Raw genomic sequence first — 21,950 nt, forward strand, 5'->3', positions numbered from 1 at the left:
AATAGAAAATTTGCATAGAATTGGAAAATTGGAAAGGAGGAGAATCTAATCACACCCCTTGCATTCGCAAGGTGTAACAACACGCATACTAGTACGATTGTAGTTAATACAACACCTAGCAAAATGGCAAAGATATCAATGGCAACGTATACATATATCAACACTAAGCCCTTTTAGGTAGCACCCAAGCGCGAGTGCTCAAAATAGCAGAAGTAAACAAAAACAAAAAATAAAACAACAACTAAACATAAACATAAACAAGCAACCAAACAAACTAAACCCAATTCGTTTAGCACTCCATGCTATTTAAATGTGAAATCCCTCTTACAAAAACAAAAACAAAAACATAAAACAAAACACAATGTTGTGGAGCAAACCCTATTAATTTACCTGAATAAAAATGATGTTGAATTCAATGTAATTTATGCAGCGCTGCTGCTAGTTTTATTTACGTGATGGTGATTGTCGCGGTGACGCCATTTTTGCGCGAGCCCAAAAGTATGCTACAAAAATTTACATGCGCACTATTTCATTAAATTGCTTTTGAATTACGTTTTAAATATTGTTTTTACAAGTATTTGTTTGTTTATTCTCTAAGAGGTGATCCGCGTGCGCTTTAAGTAACAAATTATACTTGCAAGTTCTCGCACCGAAACGGTAACGAAAACAATGTGTGGAATTTGTTTTTTTTCCTTCTAGAGCCACTTCAACTGACCTCTTTTATACACCATTGTAAAAGAATTGATTAATTTTATTAATATTTTTATTTTACTGATATTTATACCCTATATGCAGTGTATTATATAGCTAACATATTTTCTGCATTTCCTGCAAATATGCTTTTGTCTTTAATCAGAATTTATAACATGAGAAGCTAGCCGGAAGCAAGAAATAATATTTGGCATGATTATTCAGATGATATGAGAGCTATTTGATATGAGGGAGGTCAAATAAAATCAAAAAATTTAAGCAATAAATACTTCTTAACAACAAAAATATCAGATTCGGCCAGAATTTGCTTGTAGCTGTTTTAATCAGAGGTAACTGAAATGCGGCAATGGTTGAGCGGAAGCTTTGTCAGCACTTTCCTGCTGTGTTTGGCCTTCAAAGATAATTTAATTGCAAAAGGAAAATTATTTTATTATAGTAGCTATGAAAAGTAACGATATAAATGACAAACGCAGACGAAGTTGATAAGCGCCAACTAGTATTTCAATCAATAACATTGTAGATATCAATCAATGAAGAACCCAGTTACATTTAAAATCCTCTTGCTTTTTAACCAAATTCTATATATTGGATCACAAGCAACCACGTATTTTAGTAAATAATAAACACAAATATATGTATATTAGGTAACTCTATCGGTTTTTATTATGTTTTAAATTTATATCACATTAAATATTAAATTAAGAAGAATACAATGTACCGACTTACAAATACGTACTGGAAGCTGTCGCCTTTAATGCTGCTGTCAGACGACAATCAGTGCAGTCGTTCAATATAATTTGTCTTAGACAGTTCATGAGTTGATATTAGGAGACATTATTAAAATATGTAGTTTAGTTTAGATTTATGTTGGCAAAGGGCGTTTGCTGGCATACGCCATCCAGACAAATTGCCTCGACGGAATGGGTCCATATCGTACATACAGTTACAGTTAGAATTACAATTACACTTACACACTATAGCTACATTGATTGATTTAAGCTAATTTCATCAAAGTCAGTCAAAAGTCAGAACCTAAACTACTTTGCTGGGCGCAGTGAGGCGGCAACCTCCTCACAGAGCCCTTCTCGTCAAGCTTTAAAGTTAGTTCGTTTGCTATTGCTGTGCTGGCTGTTGTGGCTGCTGTTGTTGTTGCTGTTGAAGCGCCTGCTCTGCCGCTACCACTGCAGCAACTGCCGCGGCTGCAGCAGTTGTTGTTGTTGCTGCCCCACTGGCCGACAACGATGTTGATAACGCGGATGTGTTGTCGAGTGCATTGAGCGTATTGCTGGATGCTGCCTTCTGATTTGGGAAGAGCACCGAGTAGGCTGGTGGCGGATCCAGTTCCTCGTAGTTGGGCGGAGATGCAACACTCGGCTGATCTATGCCAACCCCATTGGCGGCGGCCAGCGCCGCTTCGCGCTCGTTGTTAACAGCGTGCTGGGAGGCGGATGCTGCAAGTGAACGTATGGTTTCAATGTGAGAGCTCAAGCGGCAACAGGCGACTGCTTGTTGGAGGGATGGTCGATGAAGAGACAAGCAATGAAAGTGTTAGAAGTGGAGGACAACACAAAGGAGTGTGTGTGTATGTGTGATGCAGTTAGATGACGCAACAAACAAAAAACAAAACAATCACAAAAACGCACATAAATGTTCATGTCTTACATCCTAGAAAAGGATGCAGTTCAACTTACCCCAGAGGCCGCAGATGAGCAAAGCACCTCCGCACAGCAGCATGCCCAGCATTAGGTAGCCCCAGGGTCCGTATTTGGAGAGGTCCGAGTGCAGGCCCGATCTTGTCGAGTTGCGTCGCGTAAAGCCGCTGCCCCCCTCATTGGCATGCAGAGTGGCATTGTCCTGTTTGGGCCCCTCTCCCTGTTCCCCAATGGCGTTGGGAGAACCATTGCCATCGCTGGGCTTCTTCATGTCCTTCGTATGCACTTTCCTCAGAGTAGTGGTCGTGTTGTTGCTGCCGCCACTGCTCGACGTAGAATCCGGCGCTGCGCTGCCATTGCGTGGCAAATCTTCGGGAGCTGTGGGCGCATCGTAGGCAAACAAATTCCTGAAAACCTCTAGGGCGAACTGCTCAAAGAGATCGGAGTCCAGGGCAGTGGGCAAGACACCAGGGCGACGATGCTTGAAGCACAGATCGTAGTCCTCGTCGCTATCATACTCATTGCTATACGGACAATGGCGTATGCCATCGCAAGCTAGCTCCTTGGATATGCACAGAATGGGCTCATCACTGCCAAAAGAGCTAAGCCATTATAGGATGCTTCCAATATTATTATTTATAATCTAAACATACCCAATTCTTAAGCATTGGTGTTTGCTCTCGTGCTTACACTGCTCGCCTTTGCCCAGCACAGTGATCATCAGCTTCGATTTTAGAGAATGCTGTCCATGTTCCCAGACAATGCGGACACGACCGTGGAAGAGACGCACGGGATCCTCCATTTCCGGCGCAGTGTCTTCCAGTTGGCAGGGATCGACGCGCCATTGTGGTGTGTGCGGATCCAAAGAACTGAACTGTGTGTGGCAGAGTAGTGGGAAGAGGTGAGTGTTAATCGAAAACTGCTAAGTCTGCTTCTATATAAATGTAAATATTTGCAATTGTACGGCGTGTGCAATCGATTTACGCTGAAATGCTGAAAATGCTGAAAAGCCCTAAGTAACCAGCAGCCCACCCATTCGGTTACGTGATATTAATTATTTAAAAAATAAAATGCTATAAATTGGAAAAGCGAGTCGACACATTAACAAATGACAATGGCAGCGTATGCCTCGATATTAGCATGAGAAACAAATACTTATTATGATAAATTCAATATTTACACCGCTTGGAAAAATATGTGCTAAATAAAGAATAACAACAGTTGAGCTATTAAAATATATACAAGTATGTACATACGAGTATGTAAACGAATATCTGTGGATGTGGAATTAAACGGACTCTAGAGCTGTTTTAGCAGAACTCCCCGCCAGCCACGCCCGTCACATGTTTAGCAGCCGAGAATGTTTTCCCATTTTATCGAGCACAAAGGCAAAGATACTCACTCATACGCGTACAATGTACAATGAAGCCATTGAATGTGCAATACGTACAGCAAAAGGGACGGCTTATTGTTGTCGAATGAGATATGGGTAGTTAATTCTAGAATCTGGACGTACTATATTTTACTACATTTTATTAACTGCACGCGCTCATTACAGGCTAAAGAGTTCAATAACTGTCTGAATGCCTGAATGCGTCGTAATAAGAAGCTAAATGTGCAAAAGTTCCGGCAGCTGCTGCTAAAAGTTAAATAAATAAATAAAAAGTCAACAACGAGCCATTAAAGCATCATCTACTCAGCTCAGCTCTAATTTTTGAAAAAGATAAATGTGTTAACTACTTATAAAGTGTTCCCGCTTCATTTGCAAACCCCACTTGGCCCGAACAAAGAACTCACAGCTACTTGAGTCGCATGCAAAATCGCTCACACCTCTGCAATTGGCGACACATGTACATGTATCTACAAATACGACTGGTGTCCAAGTCTGTTGGCTGCCCGTCAGTCGCAACGATGGCGACGACACATATTATTGAGGAGGGTTCGTTTGGTTTTCCATGCCGAATGCGACAAACGTGTTTCAAATACAAAAAAATAGCCCGAACACGCCTCAAGCTATGAATTGGCTGGCTGGACGCGCTTATGCAAATGGGCTGCGGGCTCTACCTGAACGAGAAATGTGTGCCATAGATGGGCCCGTCTCGTCACCATATGTCTGTCATGATATTCCTCCACGTGTAGAACTTGGCATCTCATCAAGTTCAATGCCAATTCAAATTCTAAATAATTACATTAATAGGTGTCATGCTGAAGACTATCAACTGACTTTTTTACACTTAATTCCTGCTAATTACACTTCCAGTTTGTCAAGAAAACAGTGACGACCACCACTCCGTAACCTAAGTCTCTCAATGACTAAGCTGACAGCATGACGAAATAACCATTGAAAACCACAAGACAACAAACGCCACTCTGAATACAATGCCAAGTTTGAAACTGGCTCAGGTTTATGGAAAAGTAATACCACATCAATTTGAGAAGGAAAGCAATGTGTAGGAATAGAAAATGATTCCCCGAACTTGAGTGGCCCTTCACTTCAATTTAGAGTCTATTGGCAGATACATTCTGAACGAACTGTGCGTGAAATTTAAAAGTATATAGAGTTTGTGTGATGTAGAAGATGAAATGCACTTTTTACTGCGTACAAATACGACCCGGTATTATGGTTATAGCTTGCAAAATCTGCCTCTATTCAGTAAAGCTATTTTATAGTCTTCACAGTAATCGGAATGGTAACCCAAAACGAGTCCAGTGGTGCATTATTTCTGAAACCAAACGAGGCACAAAGGGTATCTTAAAATGGTGTGGACTCATCCATTAGAAATGCCAACAGCCTCAGCAATATTTTTAGTTGTCAATCCACTATTTTGAAGCACCAATTCTTTGATTTACTTAACGATGATGTCTTGGCTGTGGTTTGTCTTCAACGCTTTCTCGACCCTCTTGGTACATTCTTTGCCATCAAAAGCCCTCTGCAACATTCTTAACGCTTCGATTGCAGAAATTCCATTCTTGGCACAAAATTGAAGCGAACTTCTTTGTTAAATAATTTGTAAAAAAAAAATACAAAACATGACTTTATAATTAGCCCGCGTATGTGAGTAATCAAGAAAATGGAATAGAAATTAAACACAGCTGACATTGACAGTTGTGACAACCAAATAATAAAATGATGTGTTCTTATCTAAACAAACGCTCCATTTAAATTTAATCGAGCTAGCAAGAATACCACAATGTGAGTTCGTTCCTAAGTAGGCACTCGGTTCGAATCGTGCCGCACTCATGACAGAGAAATGATTAAAATTTCAAAGTTATCATAAAATTTAATAATTGTACAACGCAGGATAGATATTTACTCGAGATTAAAGATTTTAATATTAGAAATTATGTTTTTTAAAGAATGAAATAAACGACTAAAGAAATTGTAAAGTGCAAAATGTCCATAAAAATCATGAATTTAATAGAAAACAATAAATAAATAAAAAACTACCATTATTGAAAACAAATTAATAAAAAAAAAAACAAGTAAAACCCACTAATCAAATAAATGAGTAGGAGAATGAAAAGAGATAAGACAATGAATAAAAACTTGCGATTATTAAATAAACAAATTATTGGAAGGCATACAAGTAGATACAGTGACAGGCTTCTGAGTCACCGCAGTTTGCTTGCAAGAGGACTCCTTCCTGCTAGACCTTTGCGAAGACTGAAACCATTAGGTTTTTTCAAAACATTTAGATAAGCATAAGCCACCACTAACTTATTAACCCTCGCGCGGAAGTGCTCGAGGTTGGGCTATTTTATATTTGTAAAAATGTATTGTTAAGGTGCTAATCTGAATGCACGGCTTCAATGCTTTGATTAAACTTAAAAAAAAATTATTAAGTAGAATTATCAAATTGAATAGAAATAATAATGTACAGTCAAGTACTTCAAATACTCCCAATTATAATAGTCTAAGAAAATAAATAAAATAATTGAAATATGAAAATAAATAATAGCTTTAAAATAACAACAACATGGGACAACATTTAAAACTATAAACATATGTTATGAAAAATCATAAACGAATCGATCGATTGGGGTGTAAACCGAGTCTTTGGAATGCATTGTTTAAGAACACGTTGTCAAAAAAAAAAAAAAAAAAAAAAAAAAAAATGGCTGTTGTCACGCCAAGCACGAATGCCTAACAGACTTTGCCAAGTCGTGCTTGCCTAAAAAAAGAAAATAAATATCAAAGAATAGCAGAATGGCAAATCAGCAAAGCCCAAACGGAAGGTGTGGAAAATGGCAAACGCACACTAATTACGAGCACAGCAGAACCCTCACATGTCTAGGTGAACGCTCCTTGCACGCTTCGCCCTCCGACCACTTTAATTCAATTAGAGTCGAGACAAATGGGGTGCGGGTGTTGCAGACACTTACAATGTTCAGCGGGCAGGTGCGACCCTGAATGGTCTTCAGTGATGATGCCGATGATGTCGTCGTCGTCGTCGTCGCATTGAGGCGCTCAATGAGCGTCGTCATTTCACTGAGGGCTGAGGCACCGCTGGACCCTTGTCTGGGTTTTGTCGTGATGCCGGCGGGCATTATGTTGCTGGAGATGCTGCTTTCGCCGCTGCCTGCGCTGGACGGAATCTGGGACTGGGTGTGGGACTGGTGATGGCGCAGTTTTGGCAAAATTAGACGCACTATGAAACCATATTGGGCTGGTGCGCTCAGGATGCGTGAGCAGGACTTGTGCTGAGCACCGTAGGCGCCCGGCTTCAGTTCGATGATGAGACTAGATTCCTTGCCTTCACTCTCGATAAAGTGCTCGTGCTGAGCACTACAGAGTGGCTTGAACGTAGGATGTGATAGGAAATCGCCTGAAATATAGAACAACAATTTTAATACATACTACTCATAATTTAAGAAAGTAAAAATTATTAAACTGGAACAGGCAGTCTGGTGCTAATTTTTGTCACACCCAGACCGGCGCCATTCATCAATCCCTCTTCCTTATGACACATAGATGAGTAAATAAAATAAATAACCCACAGACAAATCCAAAAATGAAAGACTCGCCACTGACTTGCTCTCAATGCGTCAATTTGTCAGTTTGGTTGCTTATCATTGTCAGGGGCTGGGACAGGGCCAGGGGCAGTATCTGATATTTAATTGTGTGTGATTCGAGACGACATTTCCAGCAAACGCGACTCACGCAAGTCCGAGCGCTAAACTCAAATTCAATTAACATGATGTGTGTACAATATGTTATTGAACACAGATATGTGTACACCCATTTATATACACATACATACATACACACATAAAGACGATTATATACATGTGTTGTTGACAACTGTAGTGATCTCTAACAATAAATAATAATCATTTCTGAGCAAGCAGCAAGCAGCAAGCAGCTGCTGGCTCCGCTCAATTATTTTGCACTTGCTCGCGAACTTTGCGCGTCAAAGGTTAAAAAGTTTCGATTTAGCTACGAAATGAATTAAAATCATACAACCATACACACGCACACACACACAATCTGCTGTGCAGTCAAATTAATAAACGCACACACACACAGCCACACACAGCTCGGGGCGGTGATGAATGAAACAAACAATCAGTAGGTTTGCATTTGAAATTACAATGTGTCGCTCAATTGTCCAGCCGAGTGGCAAACTACCTCTCCATTACCTGCATGCACCGTTGCAACACTCATACATAAGTACGTTTATACAAATGTCTATATCCAATTCGAATTCTGGGTCATTGACTGCATTTCACAAGCAACTATGCACGCAGAAAAAAATAATTAGGTAATTAGCATGTAAATTTTCAATCTCCTATCCACCAGCCGCCCGTACAGTTGAAGCTCTTAATTATGTTCTACAAGTATCACAATTATTATCCCTAAACCTAGCTATTTATACATATGTATTATTTACATAATAGGTGAGTATGTATTTATGAACGATTATAATACATAATTTGCTTAATTTGTTCGTTTCTTTTCAATTCTGTGACAGGAATATGATATAGGGAATAGATTTAAATGACACAACTCGAAAAGAACCAGATAATATAGTAAGGCTATATGTGGTTTGTGACACATTTGATATGCGCATGAAGAACACAAAAGTGTCAAAAGTTCTTGGTGTTCATACGAACGGACAGGCGGACATGTCTATATCGATACGTCCCCCCTGATCTCTAGAACATGGGATCTGCCACGTATTATTCTGTCTGTTACTTATACTATATTGGGGCCTTTAGACCCAATACACAGGTCTTACCCTTTGGATATAGACAATAAAAGTAAGTACGATTAGTACTACTTCTAGTAAATACGAGTACTTAAATATGTAGTCACTATTCTTATTTAATTACACAGAAACAGCAGCACTAGACTAATTTATTAAAACGGTGCAGTTAAAACTAGAAAAGCTTTAATAAACGTTTCGAAAAGTGTTGTTTTATAAAATTATTGAAATACTTAAACATTTAGCTATTTATTTTAAAATGTTGCAAATATAATTTAATTCCGTTATTTCAAATGTTATACTGACTTGTAAAAGAAAAATATAAATATATTTTGAAATACTATGCATAAAAGTAATATTTTTAAAATGAAAATCTACAAAATATGTATTTCATTTTATCATTAACATAAAAAAGTATTTGGTATTCTGCCATTACAAAATTAAATTGAAATAATTCTCTGCCCTTCTACTTTCTAAGTATTCTAAGTTTCTGTTCTTCTGAGAAAATATTTTTGTACTAAAATCTAAACTTGTCTATCGCTTATTTGTGCAATTTTTATTTTTCAAATAATTTGACACATTTAATAATCTAATAACAAACTAATAACAAATTAATGAGAAATTGCTTATATGGCAAAGGAATTGAATTAAATTGTTGATCAATATATAGTTGGCTTTTTATTGTGTACATACTTATTCACTACATATATGTTCATAGATATATTTATGTACAAGTATGAGTGTGTGTCTTTGTAGTCATTTGTGAGTATGAGTGCGAATAATTGTTGGTCGCGCGCTTATTATTATTGCAGTCTTTTTTATTGTTGCACTGCAAACAATGAGAAAATGGGCCATTAAAATTTCATTCGCTTGCATACTTGTATACTTGTGTGCAAACAATTTGCATCCCCGAGCATTTATTGTGCAATTTGTCGACAAATTCACATTTCGAACTTGACATTAATAGGCAAATGACCCGCACGTACTACTATATACTCAACGCCATGCTAATGACAAATAATTCACCTACGACTTACGACTATGATTATCTAGCAGGCCGCAAAATCTTTCCAACATTGAACATTTATGTACGAGTATATATTGATTCCACTTATACTATAGTAGACAATGAATGAGAAATTCTAGCTCTCGCATGAATGCCACACTGACAGAAACTTTTCTAATATTTAAGTCGAATGCAAGTAAATACATAGACTTATTTTGGCTTGTACTTAAAAATGTCTTTTGAAGTCGAATTGAAATAGAATTTATGATATGATAGAACTCTAGGGCATGTTATCAAAAAATTAATATATGAATATAATTGAATGTGGATTTAAACAAAAATTATATTTATCGTAAATGCAACTCGCGTCAAATTTCTTAGATGACTGTTATATTTTGTTTTAGTCCCTTATCAAGCCGAAAATAAATTACTTTAGTTCTAGCATACACTTTTTCAAACTGACAAATAAAAATATGTATTTACTTCCATCAAGAATATTTAAGTTGGACATTTGTCACTAGTTAGTTAGGCATTCGAAATTCTTCAATATTCCCCAAAGTGTAGATACAAATATATATACATACATATATATATATATCGTATGCGTGTAAGATATATTAACAGCAAGCAATGAAATATTGATCGTAGGCGCTAATTAGCAACCTAATGTTGTCAATCATGCGACATGTGTGCCTGCCTGTGTGTGTGTGTGTGTGTGTGAAAAGCACTTGAACGGTAAAGAACAAACAACGGGCTTGTTGTAAAGCCATTTTCATTTGGTTACTCATTCATGAAATTGGGCGCAAGGCAGCGACCAACTAGTAGCAACAACAACTGTGCCGGGTAATTGGGTTAAAAGCATAAAACAAGTTAGACCACTGTGCAAGCGAATGCTCGCTTTTTACAACAATCAGTGGCAGTGGCAGTGTCACTAGAGTTGACAGAGCTGGCTCTAAAATAAGGGACCACTAGGTTCAAGAGTCGGGGCAACAACAGATTTTATTTATTGGAGAAGATGGGGCAGCGATTTCAGTGCCGCATATACATGTAATTTCTCCTAAATTTTTCGCCTATTCATATCTGGCGATAATAATTTGTCTTGATTTCTAGAGCATAACGTTGAACTTTGTTGCTTCTGTTTCGGGAGTGAAAGCTTGAGACACGCCGCACGCACAATTGGCGCAGGTTCGTAACATACATGGCTATACAGTATTGCTATATAGTACTCATATATACTTGTATGTTTACTGTAGTTTGCATTAACTGATAAACATCTTGCACAATTCACTGGCCACATCTTGAGAGCCCAGAGTTGAGCAAACAATTTAAGCGCTTCGGGTAGACAAGGTCAGCAGCTCGCCAACTTGATTACTTGATTACTTACATAAGCATAAACAATTTTCAGAATATCGCTGCCTCCGCTACCTCTGCTGTCAATAACTTACTCAACTGAACTTTAACAACTGAAGCTGAAGCTGAAACTGAAGCCAAAGCCAAAGCCATACCCACAGCTACAGCTACAGCTTCAGCGTCAGCTCGAAGTGCTTACAGCTCGAGACCTGAAGTGCGGACGGACCCTGAGCATTGTAGAGGTCAAGTAGCCACTAAACAAAATGCACGCATTGCTGCCACTGCCGCTGCCGCTGCCACTCCAAAGGGCGCTAAAAAAATGCGTAGTTGTAAATTCAAAAATAGCAGCAACTGAGGCTTAATGCGGGCCCAAACGAGGGTCGGTCGTACTAGCACTGCCTAAATAAATTCATCTCTTAACTACACTCGCTGGCCACTTTTAGGCTTAAGTCAAACAAACTCTTGAAAACCTTGTGGCTGCTCGAGGCAGTGTCGATGAAATTATATGCATACAAGTACTTGTATAATTTTTCACAATTATTATTGTGTTCATTAATTAGATAAAACAGAAATTTGTAATAATTTGTGAATAAAATCTGATCAGAGTTTGATCAAAGTAGTTTGAAAGCTTGAATATGATTTTAAATAGGAGTCGAAAACTGCACCATCCAAACAAAACCAAATTTATGTAGAAATATGAGTTTATTAAATACTAAATACATATGTATTTATATATAGCAAAGGGATCATCAGATTTCACATCTAAAGAAGCACAAATTGTTCTTTATAAACGAAATGCGTTCTATTCTGAGGACATATTTAAGAATTTATTTGCGAAATAGTGAAGCAAATATTTTTGACCACCCTCTTGAAAACCTTCTTTTGAACTGGTGCTACATCTTAAGATTATTAGAAAATGGAATAAAATGGTAATTTTTGGTACTTAAATAATTATAATAATACAGTCATTAAAACATTCCCGTAATTAGTTGCATAAGTAGTTAAGTACAAAATTAGTAATTCAAATCAATGGCTCCATTAAAAACAATCTCCTTTAACCTGCACAAAGGCCAGAATTCGTATAGAATCAAGCTGTTGAATCTCCAAGGATGTACATAGTTTCGATGAGAGTATATGTTTTCTTTGAAAAGAAGACATAGGCAACTCTTTTTGAGATAAAAGCTGCCACTCTTATAGTGCAATTTTTGGCAATCCTTTTGTCCATTCTTAAATGGGACACATTTAAACATGATTGGAATTTTAAAATATTACAGTAGTTACTGCAAAGCTACCCTCGTTTTTTAACGCTAGGCACATAATACTAAGTAGATAACAAAGCTGAGCAGAGCTGCTCAACAATTTGTGATAAGTTGACAGTTGGTTTTGGGAACGGGCTGTCCACCGCCCTCGTACGCTCTCTCACCTGCGAAGCATGCCACTTGGGGCACATTGTCAGGACGCTTTGAATGCAGAGAGTTGAACATTGAATGGGGGTATGGCATAATGAATGCCGCCTGTTACAGTCACGCATGTTGCAAGTTGCTGGTTGCTGGTTGCTGGTTGCCCGCTTGCCGCTTGCCGCTTGTCGCATTCGAATTTGGAATTCTGAACACTCATCATAATTACGCGCTGTCGCATACAAAAGCCGAGTTATACTTGAAACAAAAAAAGTTGTTGCTCAAAATTACACACACACATACAATTACTTGTTCATACATATATGCATGACAAACATACATATGTACTATATATAGAGAACGAAATGTGTAGTTTGTTTTTATTTGCAACTGAAAATTGGGTCAACTATCAAAGTCAGCATTGCGAGGGTTAAGTGCTTTTGCTGTTACTGCCACTGTTGTGGCCAACTTTTTGTGCCGCTTGTTGACACACCACACACACACACACACACATGTAAGTGTTGACCAGTAAGCTTCTGCCTCCGCACCTACCTCAGCCATAGTCTCAGTTAGCGACAATTCCCGTTGGCCAATTTTCCTAATAGGTCAAGCGAGTGTGTCGTCGCGTTGACTGTTTTGTCTGCCTGTCGTTTTGTTTACAAAGGAAGCAAACAAGCAACATCAGCAGCAACAACAACAACAGCACCAGCAACAGCATAAATAAATTGTAAACAAGGCTACAACTTGAAGTTGTTTGCCAGCAGAACTTGACATGCATTCGTTTGTCCGCTTTACTGTGCATTTTTTGCCCCCTATATGTATGTTTGTACAAGTATATACCTCTGTGTCTGTATGCTCTTTCTCCTCTGTTGGCCCGCAGCGATCTTGTTGCTGCTGCTGCCTCTCCTGCTACTGCTACTGCTGTTGCGTGTGCAGCACATTCCCAACTAACGGCAACTGTTGCTACTTAGTTAGCCAACTGCTGCGTGACCAAGCGGCGTTACGGCCAGAGCGACTGCCACAGCAAGAGCCAGTGCCAGAGCCAAAGTCTGAGTCTGAGTCTGAGTCAAGTCGAGTCAGTCGGTTGTTGCACCTACTTGGGCTTGCAACGTTCTAATGGCCACATACATAAATCAACGCCGCAATTTTTGCTATTAGTAAAAATTTACCGGCAAGCAAGTGCCAGAGCTGCCCCCAAGTCGTCGCTTATACACTGGAAAACAAATCAGTAAATCTAATTAATAGATCTACCTGATGGTACCTATTAAAATGCTGTTGATATTGATACTGACAACAATTCTTAATAGCAATGAGGGCAATAAATAGGCATTAATCTAAGTTAAGAAAAGATAAAAGGGCGCTCCTCTCTTTCATTAAAAGTAGTATTAAATGTTGTTTGCCTGCGCAGAGTTTTAGAGCAGGATGAGAGATCCGCAAAACTAAAAGTCCTACGCATTTAAGGAGTAAAAATACAGTATACGTGTAAAATAATATGAAATATGTTTGATTTAGATTAGGAATATATGGAACAAGCTGCTATCAAGCTCTCAATATTTTTGATATTCGAATTTAATATGTATTAATATCATTTAATATTTGAATTAATCCTCTATTGCAATGTTAATTTTTAGTCCTAGTTTATATTTAATTTGGATACAAGTTTAACAAATGCTTTTAAAATTAAGGAGTTCATCTCTGCGAGGAGTTGATTGAGAGTTGCATTAATTTTTAAATAATTGGCCGTTGCTGATCTATTACAGTATGGACAAAGGCAGGATAATGGTTGAATCTTGTGTAAATAATTGCAAGTTTTCTGTTTATAGTGATTGGAACATTTATTGGCTTTCTTAAACCCATCTATCGAATTTCATATATTTTATATACATACATATATCAGATTTTCTCCAAATTTGTACCTGAAAATAATTGTTATATTTTTTAAATTCTGGAACGGCTTGAGGCAGCAATATTGACAAATGAGTCAAAAATTTGTGGTTTTCTTTTTATTTATCAGTTAAATCTATAAGCTGTGAAATACAATTATTAACAAGTACTTATCTTTGGTGCCAAAAATTAACATTATTCTTCTATTTATACCTAAAATATTTAACCGGATATGAAAACATATAAAATGTTTAATCACTGGCATATGAATACATAAGCACATACACATGTGCTTAGAATAATGGTGAGTATTGCTACCGAGTTTCAAAGAACACGCTTTGCATGTCAAGCTTTGGACAAAATATGTCTTCAGTTATAAATTTAAAAATATTACTATTGGTGTTTAAATGAAGTATATAATCCAGCATTTGTCTCAATTTGTTTAACATAAATCTATATATTCATTCATTCAGCAGCTTATAATTATTGAATAAAAACTGTGAGATGGTAGATCATTTATTTTGAAGGGTTTTTTCGGTGTAGCCACTAAATTAAGCCTCAATTATAAATGTTCATTAGATAGATCATTTATTTTGAAGGGTTATTTTCGGTTGAGCCTCAATTATAAATGTTTTATTTTAAAATATTACTATTTTTGTAAATTATTGTTTAAATGAAGCACCTAATCTAGCATTTGTCTCAATTTGTTTAACATAAATCTATATATTCATTCATTCAGCAGCTTATAATTATTGAATAAAAACTGTGAGATGGTAGATCATTTATTTTGAAGGGTTTTTTCGGTGTAGCCACTAAATTAAGCCTCAATTATAAATGTTCATTAGATAGATCATTTATTTTGAAGGGTTATTTTCGGTTAAGCCTCAATTATAAATGTTTTATTTTAAAATATTACTATTTTTGTAAATTATTGTTTAAATGAAGCACCTAATCTAGCATTTGTCTGAATTTGTTTAACATAAATCTATATATTCATTCCTTCAGCAGCATTGTTATTATAAAATAGAAAGTGTGAAATGGTAGATCATTTATTTTGAAGGGTTAAGCCTCAATTATAAATTTTGTATTTGAAAATATTACTATTTTTGTCAATTATTGTTTAAATGAAGTATGCTGGATTATAAGCATTTGTCTCAATTTATTTAACATATATCTATGTATTCATTCATTCAGCAGCTTATAATTATAGAATATTTGTCTCAATTTGTTTAACATAAATCTATATATTCATTCCTTCAGCAGCATTGTTATTATAAAATAGAAAGTGTGAAATGGTAGATCATTTATTTGTAAAGGTTTTTTTTCAGTGTAGCCACTAAATTTGCAGCAAAGACGACAAGCAGCACAGGATGCCGCCCACAGGCCAAAGTGGCAGATACAAACATGTGCTTTCCCGTGTCTGCCTCTGTGTGTGCGTGTGTGTGTGTGTGTGTGTGTGTGTGTGTGTGTGTGTGTGTGTGTGTGTTAGTGTGTGCCAAGCGAGAGATAGCAGTAAATGTGACAAAATAGGCCACTGCATGTATCTGTGTTTGTGTATGGCTGTGTGTGTATATGGCCGAGCGTGCTCATTTTTATGTGTCTGTTAATTTGTCCGAAATAGACATTATAGCTAGCCCCTGGGCTGCAAATAGCTGCAAGTGCAGCCACAGCCCGCATTGGCATCTCCAGCTCTAAATGTCGCCATCTTTTGGTTGGAACGAAAGCACACACACACAGACACTTGCACACACACAAGCCATTTGCATTTTAATTGAACGCCACTCTTCCGCCCTCCCGCTTCCAGGTCGACATTGTTGTTCGTTGGTTAACTTTTCTGCAACAGTTTTCATAATTGCATTTGATTCGCGCTCGAGCTGACAAACTTAAATTGAAAACTGGTGGGCGTGTTAAACTTTATTGAACTTTGAGAACCGATTGGCTGTGCGGGCCGTTACCAAGTTCTAGTTACAGGCATTTGGCCAGGGACAAACATCAAATACCACAGTTTTCCAAAAACAAAATACTGTTTTTGTTGTTGTGTATATAATAAGCATAAATATACACGTACAAACATACACTTACAGATATGCGAGATCACACATCTTATATGATCATTGTTTATTTCCATTTTACGATTCAACACAGCCGCAATCACAATCACACTCAACAGTCAACAGTCAACAACCAGTTTTGAAGCAAATAAATATGTTTATATAAATATGCTAATTTCTTCTTGTTTTGCACATTCGCCGTTGCGTCTAAGCTTGTTGTGTTGCTTTTGAATTCTTACTTTGGTTAATTTTTCATATAATTTTTTTTTTTTTTTTTGAGCACGTGAATTAACTTGAGCTGAGCTCGATGGCAGATCGCTCGACCTAAAGTGGAGCTTTATATGTACGTATGTATATACTTACATACATACTTGTACAAGTATATTTCATTCACACAATTTCACGAAATTAAGCGCAGAATAAACTTGGCAGCTTTCTTTCGTTTTCATTTCAAATGCGCTGTTTGGCCAAAACTGGGGCGCCAAATTAAAGTTCAACGAAGCACAATTGGGGGGCATGTGGCTGCGGCGCCTCAAATTCAGTGGCCCGCAATGGGTTAACATTAACACGATGTTGCCACAGCGACTTCTACGTCTTCTTTGTTATTTTGCTGCATAACTGTATTTCAATGACAATGAGGTCGCTTGTCTGGCAACTGCCGGCAGAGTTTTCTGTTTTCGTTACTCAGTTTTTAAAACAGAGATATTTATTCTTTGTGCTCCGTATTGTTTTAACTGAGAACTTCCGCATGGCAGTTGTATGCATACTACCTAGGCGAATTATTTCACCCATGAGTTTCATAAGTTGACGCAAAGCGGTTAAGTCAATTAAGCTCTATAAACGACTACAAGCCTATAACCTTTTTCGCGACAAATATTTGTTGAGCAAATTATTATTGTCGAAGCATAAATTACTGCGTTTTCATTTAATTAATTTAAATAAAACAATGTAGTAAGAGCTGAAGCACACGCTGATATACATATGGTAGTTTTAGAATATAAACAGAGCTCTTTGGTGCGAAAAAATTATATGAATTGATGGTCTTGCAAGCTTTTTTTTTGCTCAGATTTATGATTTGAATTCTTTGTTCAAATTAATAATATTGCGGATCTGTTTCTCATTATAGTCACGGGCATCTGCAGCTATCCAAATGAGGTAATCTAGCTGCCAATAGATGCCATAGAAGAAGCTGATTCTGACAACAAACAAATTTATTTATTTTTAAGCAAAACAGACTACTCTTCTCATGTAAAACTCCACTTTGTATTTATGAAGTTTAATTACACGTAGGGTCTAGGATGCACTTATTATTAGTATTAAGCGGCGAGTTTTACGAAAGAGAAGGGTTGTGGGCTTTGGAGTACAGTTAGTAACAACAGTTAGTACAGTTAGTAACGACTTAACTCTACGCGTTTACTACAACTTATTAAATTATTTTGATAAAAGTATTACTTGATAGCAATCTTAAATAAGTTTTTAAATATCAAATAAGTGACATTGTTTTTGTTGCATTCATTCCATTTAGTTGAGTCTGCATTTAAGACATTTAATGCTAATTCTTAAGCTCATTATTAATTCCGGAAACCTTAGCTGCTTAAAGATGAAACTCTTTTAATATGCATTTCTGGTTTCGAATCAAGTTTTATAAACCTTTCTAATTCTAAACATCTTAAACAATTCTTATTTGGAGTTTTATATTTAAGTCAGTTAGGATTTCTAAAAAAACCTCCACCAATAATATGTTTGCACCAAACTATATCTGTGAAATTAGTCTTGCGAAGAAAATAAAGGAAATATGAACTACTCTCCCTACTCTCTTCATTATCTGCGCTATTGAGTGAATCAGCTTTCCCAGAAATAGCTAGAACTATTGCAGAACAACAACAACAACGCGGACAAATCTAATGACCAAATGGCGAAACGAGAAAAATTTAAATTGAAAACAAAAGCAAAAGCAAAAAATAAAAAATAAAATAAAAATGCGCAACACGCGGTCAAATACGGTCAATATATAAATGCTGGTAAAATCGAATGACTGAGCGAGCAGGCAGCAACCAAACGGGTTTAAAAATCACACTTTGGCTGCAAAAACAAACAGTAAATCCCACAGAAGACAAAACTAACCCTCAAATTACAACAAAATTATAATTAAATTTTAATTAATGCATGCAAGGAGAGTCGTCCACTAACCGAAAGAGACCGCAGCACTCTGTACCATGGCGGTGCTCGCTGCCAAGAGCGTGAGGAGCGCCCAGGCGCTATAAATTGACAAAGTCGCATTACCACCGCCAGCACCGCCATCTCTGCCACTGGCACTGCCTCGGCCGCTGCCGGCGACTGTGTTACGTTGACTGTGGCGCCGTCGGGCGCTGCTGCAGCTGACGCAAATGTGGGCAGCAGCCGCCATATTTGGTTCGACGACGGTACTTATGTTTCAGTTATTCAGTTACTTTGTATTTAAAATGGCTTTTAGAGCCGCTGATTGTTTAGAGCTTGAGTTTGTGGCGGCTTAGCTCTTATTTGGCTCGCGTATTGTGTTACAACAAAAACAACAATCGGCTCTTTTGAATTAAAATTGCATAATAATGCAGGAGCTGCTTATTTACAGTTAGCTGCTCTTATTTCCGAAACGACTCGACACTAACACACATGCACGTAGACTTGTAACTTGCACATTTAATTCGATATATGTATGCGTATGTGTATACTATGTATGTATGCAGAGGCACGCACAAATCTCCACAGTTCAAATTGCACAGCATTTACGACAAAGACGAACACGAATTAAGCCGCATTTAAGCTTCAAATGGTGCTTGCACTCGCGCGCCCTTCCGACAGACACTGAGCCAAGCTCTGCGCGAAGCTTTCAGCCAAAAATCACGTTTGCGCTTACGCCCTGATCGGTCCGACTTGTTGCGACGAGTGATCAAACCGAACTGAGCGCCGCTTGATTCTCTCGGCAACGACAACGCCTCGGTCCCGATCTCAGTGACCGTTTCGATTTCGATCTCGGAGCCTCAGTTTCGTTTACCATGCCAGTGTTGGCAACTTACGAGCACAAAAAGGCTAGATCAGTCACAGCAATAGGCTAGAAATAGCAAAATAAATAAGCAGGCCTGCTCCCGTTTCCGGTTTCGATAAATAAAAATAAAAATCAACTTTTTCGGTTTCAAACATTTTTCCTTTGTATGAATGAAATTATATTTATTATATATACCTTAGTCCTGAAAATTAATATTATATATTTTTGCAATATTAAAGAATTATAAATGTCCATATATACATACATCTCCAAAACTATTTCACTTATAAAAAAAATTCAACACAGTTTTAACTCTTCAGAGTAAACAAAGAGCAAATGTAATCGAATACAAGCAAATCTTTTTAATTCCATGTATACCTCAGTTAGTTACACACTTATCATCATTCGGATTCTGATTCAAATTTAATTTAAAAAAAGGTAGAAACTTTCACTTTTAAAAAGTAAAATTGTAACAGCTCTGAATTATACTAGTAAAAAATAAGAAATAAATATCTCGATATCTGAGTTTCAGTTAGGGCTCCATCTACTTCCCTATCCGGGTTACAAAAATTATAAAATAAAAGGTAGATGAAAAACATTGTAATTATACCAAACAAATTATGCGATTTTTATATTATGGCCTTTTTTGTAAAACAACCAGTTTCCAATCATTTAAAATTTTTTCCCACTATCGACGTTTGACCAGCAAACTGGCGGGAAAATAGCTGAATTGGCAACATGTTTTGGTCTGAGCTTCGATCTCGATCGCGTGGAATCATGTTGCCAACTTTGTTGGCTGCAGACGCTCTCTTAAATGCTCTTAAATTCTCTTAAATATTGTGTATTTATTGGAAAGCGTAAATTTCAAGAAACCACAACAACTCCCTGGTGCTTTGCAAAACAACAACAAAAACAAGTAAACATAAAAGCCATCATGTTACAAATCATTTGACAAAGTGCGCAAGGCTTAATCAAAAACAGCAACAGCCACAGCAACAAAAACAACAACAAAAAATACAAAAAAAAATAAAAAAGCGGAGAAATCTTGAACAGAAACAAAAATAAAGCCCTGCTCGGCTCATTGCAATTCTGACTCAGAGGCTTACGGCATCAAATGGATTTTGCATATTTCTTTTCTTATACTACACACGTGTGCATGTATAGTATGTAGGTGCGTTTCTGTGTGTTTGTGTGTGTTTGTGTATTTATGTGTTTTGGGTCTGTAACCCAATTTTAAAACGAGTCGCTGCAAACGAGACTTGCATGGGATGGCAATAAGAAAAAAACGTATGGTAGCGAAAAAAGCAACGATGCAAAACCGTAAGGAGAATCGAGACGAGTTCAAACAACATATGCCAGCATTGTGCTAAAAATAAAAGGTATGTAAACAAAACATGCATATGTATATGTACATAGATGAATAGATGACTACATATATATAAAAACAGTTATGCACGAAGTATATACATACATAAGTACATATGTATGTACATACATATGTGAAACATAAAACCCGATCGTCTGAAAAGCACTTAGCAACAACTAAAAACTAACGCAAGCTCAAGACGACGGTCCTCCAAATACACTTAAAATTGAGAGCTTTCAAAAACACGAATCAGTAAAACAAATGTTAAATTACTTTTGTTATTACTTATTATGTACACACATTTATTATATGTATTTGTTTTTCACTATGAAAGTTAATCAGTTCCACAAAATGTAGCTCCAGATTTTAAATAAAATGACCAAACCCGGATTTATTTACACATTTCTTTTCTGGGAATGATACTGCAACGTCAATTTATTTAGTTTATTAATTTTATGCGTCATCCAACGATATATAGCACATATAGTGTAACGTCAAAATCGGACAATTCGTTCAAATGTTATAAGCAGTTAATGAAAATAATTTGTGGATTGGTTTTATTTGATTTCATTTGAAAAACCCTAGCTACCTATGTAGCTACTATAACTCAATGAGTGAAAAATAGCACAGAGCGTATTTCTGTCATTTCGTAATACATATTAAATTAAATTAAATAAATGATATAAATAAATAGTAAATAGCTATAGCTACTTTAGAATTATCATACATATGAACACATTTACTAACCTAGTTTATTGATACTTAAGAACATATAAATAATGCATGTCAGTTAAATAGAAAATTGAATGTTGAATAACAAATATGAATTAATTATTGACAACAAGTTATTTATACCTACAACATTGTGAACATTGTCAACATATATTTTCTCATTCGCAGTAATAGAACTTAACAGGCTTAATTCATTAATCGATATCACAGACCCTACGAGTAGCAGTGTTTCTTATTTGTCGACCAAAATGTATATCAAAAGTTTTGTGAACTGCAATCTTATTTTCGCGAGAGGTTTTTTTTTATCAATATGGCTATCTGTAGCCCTAAAAGAGTCAAAATCCATTAAATTATTAAGGCATTTTTATGACAATAAGTAATATAGCCAAAAAAAATGTAAAGACATATGTATGTAGATATCTATTTGGAGTACAGGTGACGCATGACTTACAGGAAAAAAAAGAAGCAAATAATGAGTAATAATACTTCATCTTAAATAACATTAATTTAGATTTAGAAAATAGATAAATCTGAGGAACTATTGATACACCCATCCATGAAATTGTTTATTTA

General features: G+C 36.7%; 1 protein-coding gene across 1 annotated transcript; it reads right to left on the reverse strand.

The window, feature by feature from the left end:
• Positions 1-1,345: 1,345 nt before the first annotated feature.
• Positions 1,346-19,185, reverse strand: LOC115624003. Its single transcript, XM_030518578.1, has 5 exons — positions 18,448-19,185; positions 6,747-7,189; positions 3,017-3,237; positions 2,403-2,953; positions 1,346-2,162 (listed from the first exon to the last, which is right to left on the reverse strand). The coding sequence occupies exons 1-5, from the start codon at positions 18,662-18,664 to the stop codon at positions 1,825-1,827; spliced, it is 1,770 nt and encodes a 589-aa protein (XP_030374438.1). The 5' UTR covers positions 18,665-19,185; the 3' UTR covers positions 1,346-1,824.
• Positions 19,186-21,950: the final 2,765 nt, after the last annotated feature.

Source organism: Scaptodrosophila lebanonensis, unplaced genomic scaffold (assembly GCF_003285725.1).
Source record: "Scaptodrosophila lebanonensis strain 11010-0011.00,11010-0021.00 unplaced genomic scaffold, SlebRS2 tig00000001-arrow-pilon, whole genome shotgun sequence".
In the NCBI taxonomy this organism is placed as follows: Eukaryota; Metazoa; Arthropoda; class Insecta; order Diptera; family Drosophilidae; genus Scaptodrosophila; species Scaptodrosophila lebanonensis.

Bases quoted from the DNA above. Each gene is read 5' to 3' on its own strand.
- LOC115624003 (XM_030518578.1), bottom strand. From the start codon at position 18,664: ATGGCGGCTGCTGCCCACATTTGCGTCAGCTGCAGCAGCGCCCGACGG. The intron at 7,190-18,447 runs GTTAGTGGACGA...TCTATATTTCAG, and splicing joins GAGTGCTGCGGTCTCTTTCG to GCGATTTCCTATCACATCCT. The intron at 2,954-3,016 runs GTATGTTTAGAT...CTCTTTTGGCAG, and splicing joins CACCAATGCTTAAGAATTGG to TGATGAGCCCATTCTGTGCA.